This window comes from Aquila chrysaetos, chromosome 14, assembly GCF_900496995.4.
Source record: "Aquila chrysaetos chrysaetos chromosome 14, bAquChr1.4, whole genome shotgun sequence".
NCBI lineage: Eukaryota > Metazoa > Chordata > Aves > Accipitriformes > Accipitridae > Aquila > Aquila chrysaetos.
This window is the reverse complement of record NC_044017.1, coordinates 6,906,161-6,921,212: the sequence shown is the minus strand read 5'-3', so window position 1 is coordinate 6,921,212 and position 15,052 is coordinate 6,906,161. Positions and strand designations below refer to the sequence as shown.

Genomic DNA, 15,052 nt, shown 5'->3' with positions numbered 1-15,052 from the left:
TGAGGGGTAGCTAGGACCCTTCCACCCTGTGCCAGTACCTTCCTGTACTTCCAGTACCTTTTCTATTCCAAGTCACCAAATCCCAGGCTTTTCAAATGATGTTCTTGAAATACTCCAATTAAGAGGATAAGAAATGAAAGAGTTTGTGAAGCTCAGGATCCTTACGGAATGCTCCTGAAAATATACTTCAGGCAGTGGCCTATATTTTATGCATTCAGTATCAGTGGTAGCTTTGACTCAGTGAGGGTAATCTCTTCTGTCTGGTGAAGAGCTCCTGACTGGAAAATATCACTGTTTTTATAGTTAAAATGGGCAGAAAATGTGAATGTTTCTATTATTATCTTTAGCTCATTTGTGACACTACCCTTTGTGAGGCTGTATTTTTTCCATTTTGAGTTTTTTCTATGCTGTAAAGAAGTCTGAGTTTAGTTTTCGTATACAAAATCACAAATTTTCTAGATTTTTCACCCCATGTCTTGTGAAACTGCTTTTCTTAAAACCCACAGTCTTCACTTTATAGTAAAACAAATCCAATTTTCCAGCCTTTGTGACTATTACTAAATCCCCCAAAACATGAATTCTAAAGCTTCTAGATTTTGGCGGCAAATAAACCGCAGCGCTTGTTACTTTTATAATGTCATTATTTCTACGACAGACTCGTGACCGTGGGAACACAGCTTGGGATCACCGAGCGCCTGGCGTGGCCTTGCGTGAATCCTTCCCGAATGCAGCAGCGGGCTAAGGTGGGGACGGCCCTTTGAAAAAGAGACAAATAAATAAAGAGCGTGCGGCTGCCTCAATCCTGAGGGTGCTGGCGCGGCGGCCAGGCTGCTTTTAAGCTGCCCGCGCTCAAGGAGCAAGCGTCGATCTTGTGTCCAGCTCCTCGCAGGATGCTGCCCGCCAGCTGTAGGCAGCTGTGCAGCAGGTAACGCTCAGTTATACCTGTCCGTGCTCGCAGACAGCTGTGAAGGGCAGGCGGGGGATCGCCCGGGCTTCGAGGGAAGAACGAGACAACAATATTTCGCCGTTCTTTGTGAAGTCACTCCCTAGCTCTCCGTCGCAGCTCGCTCGCTTCGGGTCCTGGAGCTTTGCCTTCGGCACCCACCCTGCCCTCGCAGCCCGCAGCAGAAGACGCAGAGCGCCTTCTTCCCGCATCCCATTTGGGTCCCGCGTATCCCGGTGGCAGCATCCTTGCCACCGCAGAGCCGCGCGGACTGCCCTCCCCTATAGCCCCTGCCGTGCGGGGGTCCCTCGCGTTAGCGCTGAAGGGAAGGGGAAGGGGCAAGCTGTCCTAGTTTCAGCTGGGATAGAGTTAACTGTCTTCCTAGTAGCTGGTACGGTGCTATGTTTTGAGTTCAGTATGAGAAGAACGTTGATAACGCTGATGTTTTCAGTTGTTGCTAAGTAGTGTTTAGACTAATGTCAAGGATTTTTCAGCTTCTCACACCCAGCCAGCGAGAAAGCTGGAGGGGGCACAAGAAGTTGGCACAGGACACAGCCAGGACAGCTGACCCAAACTGGCCAACGGGGTATTCCATACCATGGGATGTCATGCCCAGTATAGGGAACTGGGAAGTGGGGGCGGGGAATCGCCGCTTGGGGACTAACTGGGTGCCAGTCGGCGGGTGGTGAGCAATTGCACTGAGCATCATTTGTACATTCCAATCCTTTTATTATTGCTGTTGTCATTTTATTAGTGTTATCATTATTAGTTTCTTCTTTTCTGTTCTATTAAACTGTTCTTATCTCAACCTGTGGGTTTTGCTTCTTTTTCCCGATTTTCTCCCCATCCCACTGGGTTGGGGGGAGTGAGTGAGCGGCTGCGTGGTGCTTAGTTGCTGGCTGGGGTTAAACCACGACACAAGCGCAGCAAGGTGGTCCGCGCCTGTTGCCGCTCGTGCCTGTCGCAGAAGGCAGGCTTAACGTCCCTGCTGTCACCGCGTGCAGGGCAGCAGCCGGAGCTGCCTCCCCTTTCCCCAGATCATCAGAAGCAGCGGCCTCAGCTTCGCCTTCTCCAGCTCTTCCCAGCTTTGTCCCGCTTGTCTTCCTATCCCGGCCCCGGGTTGGTGCTTGCCCTTCAATCTTGGGAGACGAAATCAACTTTACATACGCAGCTGCCTGGCTCCACTTGGCAGCATCCAGACAGCGGCGTGTCCCCCTCAGCGATGGGGTGACACGGAGTGCCCGGATGCCAGCAGCGTGCTTGTGGTGGCAGGGAGATGGATGGCAACCTATAAAGCCTGCCCAAGAGCCACAATAAATACTCGAGCAGTAACACCAAGTCTAGTTGCATGCCGTGTTTACCTGCTCGATTTAAATATAGCTTGAACTGTGCTATATTGTCATGACTGTTAGGTAGACATATGCTTGGAGGAGTGGGGAGGCTTATTACCTAAAGCAATGCCAGAGGAGGGAACATAGACTTTTCATTATAAAGAAGCTGCTAGAGATGTAGGAGTAATGCTTTGTTTATCCAGTGACTCCCCATTTCATTTCAAGTAATTTTCTTTGCATATAATTATTTTTCATATACTTAAATATATATATAAAATAGGGGTATTCCTTTCTGCTCTCCCTTTTTCTGTTTGGAATGAAAACTCTTTAGGACAGACACCTTCTCATTCAGATTCACACAGTATGCCTCAAGTGCTTGCCACTGTGCCCATTCTTATGCATACAAAATTTCTCCATCGGTGTTTGCTCTTTAAATTGTCCAGATTGGATTCCCCAGATGGTCTTGCAGAGTGTATTGAATTTATGGCAGAGGTGAGCAGTGCACCTTGAATTCATACTGCCCACCGAGTCACGAGGCTCAGACTCCAGAGTCCAGATATACACATGTGCTAGCTCTTCTAGCTTCAAAGTGAAGCAAAAACTAGACGGGGTCCATTTCTTGATTCAGGATTAGACTGAACACCAGTCTTGCAAGAATATCTAAATTCATGACTTTCCACCCAGCCATGGCAGAAAACAGGAAATCATTAGATTTTTGCTTCATTAGGATAAAATCTTATGAGAACACCTCATTACTTTGCTGTACTTCAAACTGGACTTAAATTTTCTCCCTCTTTTAGAGTGATCCTTAAGCTCTACCCATACCCAACCTCTGTGTCTCCTGCCTACGTCTGCCTGAGTCCCTGGCAGCCCTGAGGAAGCTGTGTGCAGTTGTTCTGTTAGGATCCAGTAATTGGAGTACTTAACCCTACCATGAAAGGACAAGAGAGTGCAACGCCGCATCAGTGGAGGATAACCCACTCTCTCCTCAGTAGGAAAGCAATGAAAGTCATTAGAATATTGACATAGTAGATTTACAGTGCAAGGCTCTCTCTGACTCCGATTGTTTTCCTGATAAGCACTTTTCCCACTGAGCCTACATGCCTTGCCAGAAATGTCCTTTGATAAACCTTTCTGTCTCTGAAAATATTATTGTTTTCATTCTAAATCTTTTGTGAATTTCATTTTGGACTTAGATGTTTTAACAAATTCTATTTGCATGGGATATAACACCAATTTGTTGAATCCTCTTTCATCTCTGAAGCAACTCTGAAAATGAAATTGTGCGTCTTCCTCGGAGAGTCTAGGAAGAAAATTTGGCAAAAAATAAATACAGAGCTCCACACTACGGCAGCCAGCACATGGAATGCCACAAAGCCTCTACGCTGACTTTTAATTCTTTCCTGACTGTATATATTCACCGCTTGTAATAATGCAGATCTGTATACTTGGATTAAAATAATCCAGAATGCAAATATCCAGGCCATCGAAATCAAGCTCTAGTTTCAGTTAAGCTGCATGGCTGGCAACCAGAAGCACTAGGGTAGGGAAACCTACCAAGCATTAATCCCAGATGAAATGAAAACGTAGCATTGGAGGAAGCAGGAGTTTACATGCTGCGGCTGCAAGTTTGGCGCGTTCCGGTGAAACGTTATTACAGGTTATGATGCGGAGAAACGCATTTTGCCAGCTCTAATTTCTTGCCCTTTGCAACTGCCCTCCCTTGGGCTGAGCCTGCAGGGCCTGACGTTCTCCCCGGGATGAGAGGGTTTGAAGGCCACCATGGTCACCAGGATGGGGTGCCCAGCCCTGCCCGCCCGCTGCCCAAACCTCCTCCCCCCGCCACAGCCCCCGCCTCCCCACAAGAAAGGAGCTATAGTCTGATTAACTAATTAATTAATCGCTTTGCAGCAAAAGAATGCCTGCCATGGAAGAGCAGGTGCTTTGACACTTAAACTCCCTCGAAAAAGGGGTAGTTGGGCACTGAAGAATGGACAATGCGAGAAGATCCCTGAAGTCCATAAGGAAAACTGTACTGGTTTTGATATTGCATGGAAGACGTCTCAAGTATTTTATGACAGTGTACAGTCATTTCAAAATCTTAGGGTGGATCCTTCACCGAAACTCTCACCTGCATACTCTGGCTTTACATATTTCTTTGTTTTCTGCATTTTCGGCCACCTTAGCACAGCCTTTTCTCCACGGCTCTGTCTACTCTGGGTAAACAGCTGGATGTGCCACTCGTGCAAGGTCAGAAGCCCAGAAGGTGCTGCCAGGGTAGCCATCATCTCATTGCTGAATCTTGAGTTACTTCAAAGCATTGAGTGTCCACTGAGAGCTTCTTCAGTTTGGAAGGCAATGGAGCTATGTCAAGAAGTAACCACTAGAAGAAATGAAGTTAAATGTAAGGCTACTTCAAATATGAAGTACAATTATCCTTCTTGCTCTGTTATGAAAGGACGTATCCCAGCTCTTGCTGCCCCTAGAAATCATACACTTCTCACAGCTGTTGGGAGGCTTGAACTACTTGTCTGTTGTAACACATGCAGTTAGTTCCCTGTAAACCCTTGAGTTTTAAGAGAAGAAACAGCCACTTCACTACTGGTACCAGATGAACATTTCCAGGACAAATGAAAGTCTGTAGAAGCTTGAAATTCTCTATCAGTAATTGTTTACATTAGCTATTAACATTTTTGCTTGGAGAGATGGAGGACTGTTCACAAAGAATCAACGCTTAACGGCTAAACCTTGCCACAGAAAAGCCTCTGGCATTTTATCTTTAAGATTCCAGCATATTTCTGGTGCTACTTTTATACTTACCCGCAATAAAAGGCTGATTCCTCCGAGTGCTTTGGATTTGCTTGAATCAGATTTATAGCCCAGCTTTTTAGCACCGCTCCCAGGTATTACAGGAAAGGGGAAAGCTGCTTCAAGTTCCTACAGATTTCCATTTCAGGGTGCTGATGTTTCTGGTAGCTTCCACTTTCCAAAAGCAATGTTTTTATTTCCTGGGGAGCCAAGTGCAGCGAACCTGGCCTGACATACCTACTTAAGGAGGCAGATGGGTTGTGCAAATCAAGCCAAGAGCGAGGGCGAGGGTAAATGGGCACGTTTATGGAAAGGAGTAGCAGTTTAGCCCAGGTTGCTCCACCATATGACAGACTCCTCCTCCTCCTCTCTCCCCAGCCAAAATGAATGTTGAGTGTGGGAAGAGTTTGGTGTCACGCTGTACCTGCCTGTAAGCAATAATGTCAGTGGTTTTATTTTTAAAAAGTCTCCATTTGATGATGTGAGGCAGTGTTAAGCTCTCTGCAGAGCTGTGGAGACTGCTGGAGGTAGGGTCTCCAGGTGAGGGTTAAGGCACTAGAAGAGAGCAGTGCCGTAAGGCACACGCTCGCTTTGCTTGTATTATTTTTGAGCACGGGGCTGTCAGCTCTGAGCAGTGACAGTCTAGACCCTGACATGGGCAACGGCACCTGCCCTCGGAGCCAGCTAACTTGTGATGTGGCGCAAGCGCTGCCAGGCCACAGATGGCAAGGAGTCTTTTGCAAGCACATGTCAGCATTCATGCAGACCTGTATATTCCTTAAAAAGCATGCAGTAGGCAACCTGGGTTGCTTTAAAATGCCTGTTTCAGGTCAAAACTGAATGAAATAATAAAATGCAACTAGGTCATCCAAGACAGCACAGCAGGCGGTCACATATAACTCACAACCTATAGAAGAATTGCCCAGCTCACTGCAGGCATCTGAAATGGCACTAGAAACTTCAGTGAGTCAGGCCAGGTTGCTGCAGACTATACTGTGAATGTAGATACATAAGTGTAGGAGTGTTAGTGTGGGAGCTGAATCCACCCTAACTCTCTAAAGTTATGTATCTGTTAGTCTGAGAATTCAGTAGGGCTGATAGTCATTCTTTACTGTTATTAAAGGCCTTAACTTTTTTTTTCGTCAAAGATGTGGATAGCCCTTGGAGGCAATGACAGCAAAAAATCCTTTCATTTCACTTTAAAATACTCTGATGAGAAAAGTCTTGCTTTGGAAAGTTGCCTAGCTCATTTGTTTTATTTCACAAATTACCCAAGCACCCATTTGTGCTTTGTAACTGGGATTCGGCATTAGTTCTTGATTATAAGAGCTGTCATCTGCTTTTCTGTGCAGAAACATGAATCACGAGCAGGCAGTTATCGGTAGAGCTCCGGAACATTTAAAGTCACAAAGTCAACTTTAAAACAAGAAAGAGAGACGGAAAACCAAAAAGCATTTGTTGCGCAAGAAGGCCCGGGTGAAATTCTCAGAACTTAGCTGCGCTGAGAAAGTATCAATAACCGTAAAATTTCACAGCCCCCTTTTTAGAACCGCAGCCTTAACGTTTTGTAGGGGAAATAAAGCTTTGGTTAACCTTGGCGCTGGCAGACCTCATTAAAATAACAGCCTGTCACTTTCGAGTTTAAAATAACAGGGTTGTCAGTTTTATATTCAGCGGAACAATCTACGGTCTTACTCTCTGGGAAAGGCTGCGGGTGTGCATCGGGGGGCTGGCAGCCGCGCGCAGGCTGAGCAACAGTGCCATCTCGAGGAACCCCCAGATCCAGGGTGCTCCCCGGCTTCTGGGGTGACGCGATGCTCAAATCCTGCTGAATCCCTGCCGCAGGCACTTCACTTTTTTTAAAAGGCTGAAAAATAATCCGCCATCAAGCGCGCGGTGGTTCGGCAGCTGCTTGGCATTTAAATTTATTTTGTGAGAAAGGGTGGAAATGTATAATGTATGAAAAAATAATCTCCATATAGAGCAAATAAAGTTCTGCTTCGCTTGTTCCAAATCGAAGCAGGTCGCCCTTGCTGAGGTACATAATGTGCATTGAAATTTTGGGCACCTAATGAGCTGTTCTAAACAAAAATATGTGCCTAAGCTCCCTATATCTAATCAGTGGAGAAATGAAGGTGCCTTTAAAAAACCTCTGAGAAAGAGATCCTCTAGCTAATTTCAAACACCCAGGTGAGACAGAGGAAGCCCGGTTCAGTAGCTTATACATAAGTGCCTAGTGCCTCTGAGACATCTGTATGAAGATGGCAGATGTCACAAAGGACATACAGGAGACACATCTTTCTCGAGGGGCAGCCCCTAAAACTTGGGGGTCCGAGTTAACTGCTTTTCATTAAGCCCAGTTTACAAGGAAAACTGTGTGTCAATTGAAATACCCAGCTGTCCTATACTAACCTGCTTGTGACATAGGATTCTTGCCCTGACTGTGACACCCACAGGTAGCAGAGACATAAATATCTAACAACTAGTTAGAAACAGTATATGGTATGTGCTTGCTGACCTAGTCCTTTTAAACAAATTGTTGGCCATTAGTCTGAGAATGCTTTCAGATTAAATCCCTAATGGACATAAATACTGATTGATGTATGGAAGTTCGGCGGACCTTTCTGCCCGTACGGTGTAACACAAATCAGATCGCGATGATCTGTTTGTTCTCCCCACCTGGCCGTGCCCATGACGGAGGGCACGCTCTTCACGAACCCACACGCGGCTCAGGTGGTCAAGCACCATATCCATAAACCTGTTATCAAGCTGCCTGTCATTACACAAAGTCTACATAATTTTTACTAACGACTGCAAGGGTGCTGGGTGCGTGGCTGGGTACATTAGGCGTGTCTAGGGGAAAGCAAGCAGCAAGCAGTAGAAAACTGTCTGGTTTTTCACCTGGAAATAATGTAGCATGAAGAAGTGGCATTAGTTAAACGTTGCTTGTGAATTAAAGGGCAAAGGAGTATGTGACTAAAGAAACTACACGGACACGAACGTGGCTCGTGCTGGCTACTTTCATGTCTGTTCTCTAAGACAGAACCCCAGGCCTCTTCCTACTCGCTGTCTGTAGCTGTTCTGTTAGTGCGACACACGGGTAGGATATACTTTACATACCCGGCCTGACGTCCCTGAAATTGCAGCGCTTCGTCACAAACATCCACTTGAAACATCTCCCAAGCGGCTACGCCGCCAGATACCGACCCGCAGTACGTCATCCAGAGCGGGACCCTGGTACACCAGAGAATCGACATCCACTGAGCGGCCAGAAACATTTGCACATTTTTCCAGGGCATAACGGCTTAAGTCTCAATGGGACTTTGCATTGAGGTGTTTCTGAGCATCCCCAAGGAGAAGGTATTGACAGAAAGGCAGGCTGAATATTCTGTTTGCATTTCAAAAGGAAAATCTTCCCAAATTGCAGAATAAACAAGAAAAAAATGCAATGCAAAAACATCAGGAAGAAAAGAAGGTTAATGAGAACCAGTTCTTCTTAACACAAGCAAGACTCCATATTATTTTCTTCCATCTATGGCATTGAACCTGTGTCAGTTTTGAATGCATTCCACCATCTTTGAACACTATTTTGGCATCTTCTGATATTCCTCTGTCTGTGAGAGTAGGGATTATATTGGCGGGAATGATAAATCTGGAAGGACTATGAGATGGACTTGCCGGGGGAGGACTTGGCAGGGGAGGAGGAGGAAAAAAGGGAATTTACTTTTTAAAAATTATTTGAGGGCCCCAACCTTTAAAATTTGCTTTTTGGCCCCCATTGCTTCTGAGCGCACGTTATCCCACTGCCAAAGAAGCGCATTCCCATCGGAAACTAAACCAAAGTTGATTCCATGGGCAATTGACTGCCCACTTCTCAAGCAAGTGTCTTTCTGGGATCTTTCATGCCTTATAAAATGTTGTCATCTCACTTTTAGTTTTGCGTGGTATTTTCAATGCTTTTTTGAATTATCCTAGTGAGTCTTTCGATTTATCCAGATGTCCTGAATTAAAACAAGGAATGCTAAGGTCTGATTCCTGCTAAAATGATGGGCTTGCTTTTTAGCTCACTTCATTACTTTGGAGTGCGAGGTGAGTAAAGAAGACAGAAATGCTGGTCAGCTTTATTTACCTGCTTATAACAGAGCCCAAGCTGGTAGGACTGGAACTGAGCTCATGGGTGCTGTTCCAAGTTCTGCTGAGGAATTGCATGACATACGTGACTGCCTCAGTCACATAAGTCGTCAGTGGCAGAAATAAGAAATGAACTGTATTTCTCAATGTAGGGCATGTAACTATACCATTTCCATAACTCTGGATATGAATTTCTCTTTGGAAATGATGCAAATATTTAACTTTTCTCACCTACACAGTAATGCCTTTCTTCTGTTAATAATCATAGATGAAGGCCAGGCTATTTTAATATCTATTTCTATATATCCCCCAATAAATTAAAAATGTAGCTCTCTGCATGGCTCTTGCGATATCCTTTTTCTTATGAGAGAAAAAGTATTGAAATTCAAAACAAATTTAGTACCTCCAAAGTAGCTGAAAAAAGTAGTTCAATATAATATCAGGGCTGCGTCAGGAAGATAGCTAGGGAAATTCAGGCTAACTACAGCCAAAGAGATACAGCTGTGTTAATCCGAATAAATCTCTGCTGGAGAAAGTGGAAAGGAAATATGTAAAATATCAAAATTGCATACATCTCGTGTTTAAATGTTTCCACAGAAGTCTAACCGAGCTTGAAAGTTAATCTTTAATTCAAAGAATAGGAAATACCAAGGAATCATTTATAAGGCCACAGGTCACTAGGGGGATACAGGAGTCTGATTTCGTAAATCACAAGCAAGCAATGTTAGCTGAATCCTTAGTGGCTTTTATCTCGTTTTCAAGGGACTCTACATCTGTTACATATTTCTTAAATGCTGGTGGTGATCAAAACGATGTACGGAGGAACGTGTGTAACCATGGGGACTAATAAGAGACTCTCCATGGTCATGCTTGAGGATACCCCAGAACTGAAGCCACTGAAACACACAGGCAAAAATTTTACATGTCATGACATCACCTAATTCTATTTGGCAGTTAAAGTTACATTAAAAGTACTCCAAACTCGTTGCCTGCCCGAATGTTCATCACGCAGAAGTGAACGTGGCTGTCAGGCTACTCCCTGAAAGAGGAGGTGAATCAGTCGGTGTTTGTAACTCCTCTTTCAGGGCCATCAGAAACCATACTGCACTTCCAGAAAACCAATTTCAGGATGAGGTTCAAGGAACTGGTTTAGGTAGATATGTAAACTCCACTGCCAAAAGCTGAGAGGGTTAACAGAGGTCCAGTCACACAGCAAGAAAGAGCAAGGCTTCCTAGGCTGAGTCCACAAATTGTTTAAAGCTTGATGGAGAAATAATGCAATGGGAAGGGGGGATAGCTATGAAGGGAAATACCTGAGGGAGATAAAAAGTGTTAAAATGCACCTGAATTGGAGGCATCTAGAGAGGACTGCAAAAGGTAACCTTTCCCTAAGCTTTAGTCATTTTTGTTATTGCTGCTTTTGTGAGTCATGTAAATGTCTCCCTTCCCCCCCCCCCGGGCTCTAAAATGGGAATGACACCTCAGGGGGATGCCTGTGAGATTTAATTAGCTGTCATTTACCAGCTATCCTGGGTAAAGTAAGACCATCTTACTTTACCATGCGTACTTCTGTAACACCAATAAAAAACATCTTTATTGTTAGGAAATTTAATGATTTGTTGTCTACATGCAGTACGCATAGAGTATGTAAACATCATTTAATATCTTCAGAAGTGACTGGGGAATGGGAGTCCTCATTTTGATTTTCAGGGAGTATCTGGAGAGCGTGTGCAGCATGTGAGCTGTGAGAACCTGTCCCTGTTCTTTTGCTGACATCTATGAAAATACATGGTTTGTACTCCAAATTACAGCCTTTACAAGGGCCAGGGGGGGAAATCACTTTCCAACGGGTGTTGACTCACTTGTGGCTCGAAACAGAAGTCTTCAAGTCCTAGAGCACCAGCTCTAATTTGATTATGGTAGAAATCTGAATATAACTGTAAACATCTGAGTTTTGAATAGCTTAAAATAACTTCCAGATAGCAACGAATTTACTGCTCTGAAAACTAATTACTCTCCACCAATATCAATCAGGTTGCTTGTGTAAATAGTTATCCGAGCAGAAGAAATAAAGGACAAAATCTGTCACTTTGACTCTTGTGTTCCCCAAGCTTATATGAATGGACCCTCCTCCCTGTAAACCCTCCTCCCTACATTTTCTATAGGATTTCTCTACCTGATTTACTGCCCCGTGGCCTAACAGGAGTTTACACACCTCTTCGTGAACGCTGGGTGGTTTAACTGAGTTGCTTGTGCTGGTTAGCTGTACCAGTAGGGACCTTGGGGTTTTTACCCCCAGCATGGGTGGAAGGGGAAGAACAGGGGCTGCTGTCTGCCCAACGACCCGGGTCCCATGGACCAAAGACATCCGAAAGGTCAGGCATCCTGAGACCATCCCCACTTCTGCTGAAGGCTTGCCCACGGTCTGTAAACTGGAATTTAATTTTTGGCTTGACAGGGCCCTCCTATTGAGACTTTAAAGGCTTGCAAATGCTGCTAGTATCTCATATGAAAACAAAGCAACTAGGGCTTGGCAGGGGGTGTGAAGGAGATTTATAAGGTGTCTACCACGGCAAGAAACACCGTCAACAACCCATGCAGCCAAATACTGTCCTACTTATTTCTTACGGATGAAAATGCAGACGGTGCTTCTGAAATAACATCCTTGGCTGTTTCTACCTCCTGGCTTATAAAGTGACATTCCACAGATTTTAAGCATGGCAAAGCAGCGTGGGCCATTTGCTCGGAGAGCTATCATGTCTTCAGAACAAAAGATAAAAGAGATAAATAGCCAAGTACAATATTGTACCTCAACAACCTAAAAGCCAATCTCAAAACTGAATGGAAGAATGGAGAGCTTTTATTTCTTGGGTTTTTTAAAGAATAAAGCTCGGTGATTTCCTCTGAAAGCTATTCAACAAGCTCCCCTAAATCCTATTACAACTTAATGTGAAATGCATCTGTTTCCGTAAGAACAACAGTGGCACCATTCATCCTTTGTAGTCTGTCCTTTGTTGTGTTTTCTATCTATTCTTGTAGATTTTTCCACTGTAGTATACCAAACGCAAACCGAGAACTGATAACATTTTAGCCAGAGCATTTATTTAAGTTGATGCTGGAAATTCAGTTTGTTCCTGCTTGCTGCCTGAATTATGCCAAATTAAATTATTGTTCAAGGAGTTCAGAACATAAAGAAACTGTTCCGATACCGTCCCAACATTTCTTGAATGTGAAGTCTGTATCCAGCTACAGATATTTATATACACCTAACAGCAAAGATAGATATAGTCTCTGCATGCATGTATATACACAAACTTCTCACTGTTACTCAGATTCAAATGTATTGCAATGTATTCAGCCTGCGTATCTTAAATCAGTTCAACATCAGCTCAGCACTGCACCATTTTTTCAGAACCTATGCATGTAGCTCTAAATATAATATTTATCTAAGACATGACCAAGTTGGCGGATGAGACATTTTATCTGATGTACACTGTTTAACTGAATTTACATTCAGCAGACTGTGAGGCATATTAATTCTTAGAAAGATGTATATTTAGAAAACCTTAGACAAATGGAGACTAGAAAGAGCAAGTTGTAACATGCTTTTATTAATGTCTTGCCTGTGGAAAAAGGTGACACTTGTTTATTTGTACTCTCCAAACCCAAATGCTGAGTGCCTTGCTTGTAAATACAGGAATTTAAGTTTTAGCACCTTCAACCCTTTTAACTTTCACCATCATCACCATTACGGAATTAAACAGCCTATTATTTAAGATGACAGTTAGCGTGGCTGATGTTTTTAACCTGTTTTCCCTCTCGTTGTCTCTTAATCAGGTAACAGACATTAAAGAAAAGCTAAAGCTCTCTAAAAAGTTCTGGTCAACATTACCCTACACAATCTGCAAGGATGAGCGAGTGACAGCCGGTCCGTCAATCGAGGAGGACTGCTGGAACGGCCACACCAAGGCGAGGTGAGGTGGACCCCTCTCCACCGCACTCGGTCCAAACCCCCATCTGGCCTGAAGCAATCGCGAAACTGAGGGTATTTCACAAAACTCTTTATAAGAGTGAAACAGAAATGAGGAGAACAAGTAATTGTCCACACGCAGCTTGTAGCCGAGATTACTTATTGTCGAGGTGCCATTAAAGCCGGAGTGTGAGTCAGGGTAAATGTGCACAGCGTGTCAGCATGTGAGCATAGAAAACGTTCATTGGTTCAGCTCCAGAAGGATAATTTATACTGAGATTTCAAAGAGCTCTTTAGCTCCATTTAGCATCCCTGTGTTGGGACTGACAGCTTGTGAAGCAATTGCACTCTCGGGATATCATACTGGGATGAACCAGAAATTGGAATTTTGGCTCTATTTGCTATTGGCTGGCAAAGCTTAGGGCTATTTGCTGGGGAAAAAAAGAAAAAAAAACCAAACAAACAAAAAAACCACAACTGAAAAATAGGCAGCAGAGAATAAATGTAACGCTCCTACTTATCTTGTGTAGAAGGCTTGACCTTACGTTACTTCATCAGAGATACTGTGGTCATCTGCCCTTGTTTGTGATGAGTTTTCTGTGAGTTTTAATTTTGAAGTTTGCTTGGCTCTGGCTGTGGCAGGGCTGGAGCTGGCAGATGAGCAGGTGTCTCCAAAGGTCCCAGTGTGGATTCATCAGCTGACAGAGGAGAGGATCTGATTATCCCTGCTGAGAGAGAGAGGAATTGGCTCAAGGACCACACCAGGGGCAGTCAGGTTTCAGGTCTCCAGCAGCAGGCTGTGCTTTTGGGGAGACAGGAGGAGTGGGGTGGTTTGAGGTTTGAGCGTCTGGTGAGCACTGACTCTGGAGAGCAGTGATACTTTCTGGCACTCAGGGACTGGAATCTTCATTTTCCTTTTACTTGATGATACATATGAAGCCAGAATACAAAAATGAGCCAATAACAACAACAACAAAAACAACAAACAAGGGGCAAAAAAAAAAAAGTGAGACAAGCACATAAAATATAAAAACTCAGTGAAAATAAAACATAGGAAAAACTCACAAACCTGTTAAATGCCATTTTGCATGGATAGATGGGTGGATGGGCAGATACATAGATAGATGGCACCTACCCCATCATCTAATAACTTTTTAAAGGAGCACACTTTACAGGGGGAGGTTTTGCACTGAACGCACGCCCTTTTTCCTAGCTTACTACGTAATGCTCCAAAGAATTCATTCTCCAGCCAAGAGCAGAGGGCTGTTTGGAATGCTGCTAGCCCATTGAACCCACTTTGAGACCATCAGGATGCATGCATTAATAAGACATGTATGCTACTCCTACAAAAGAGCAGTCAAACCTGCTAATATCCCTCCTGGTTTCCACGCCCAGCACTAGTGTTTGTACCATGTCTGGCTGATACTTTTCAGCTAGCACAACTTCCACGTTTGTTGGGAGGTGCATTTTATGCATGTAGTTTTTCACCCTCCTTTTGCAGTATTTATCTTATGAGAAGCCTAGCTGTTTCCATGATGCCTTCTGACATTAACGTTCTGGAGCTGTTGAGAAAAGCTATCGTCTGCTGATAATCTCCTCGATTAATTAAACACAGACATTTCACTGGATGTGGAATTGCAGCTTCAAAGCATCATGTGAAAATATGGTTTCAGCAGGCCCAGCCACTGCTCTTCTGTCCAGTTTCTATTTCATATCCATTCACAGAAGAACTGTATAGTCATAGTCTTAATAACAGAATTCAATAAATGCTTCAGGTGGAGAGAGGAGTAATAAATCAGACAGATACCATAGAATGCCATGGCCTGTATATGAAATAATATTGAAAATATTATTGAAAATATTATTGAA

General features: G+C 43.9%; 1 protein-coding gene across 1 annotated transcript in view; it reads left to right on the top strand.

Moving 5' to 3' along the window:
- Positions 1 to 15,052, top strand: part of GPC6 (glypican 6) — a 777,565-nt gene that overhangs the window by 753,746 nt on the left and 8,767 nt on the right. The window contains 1 exon segment of the mRNA XM_041128712.1: positions 13,051 to 13,187. Coding sequence (XP_040984646.1) covers positions 13,051 to 13,187 — 137 coding nt within the window.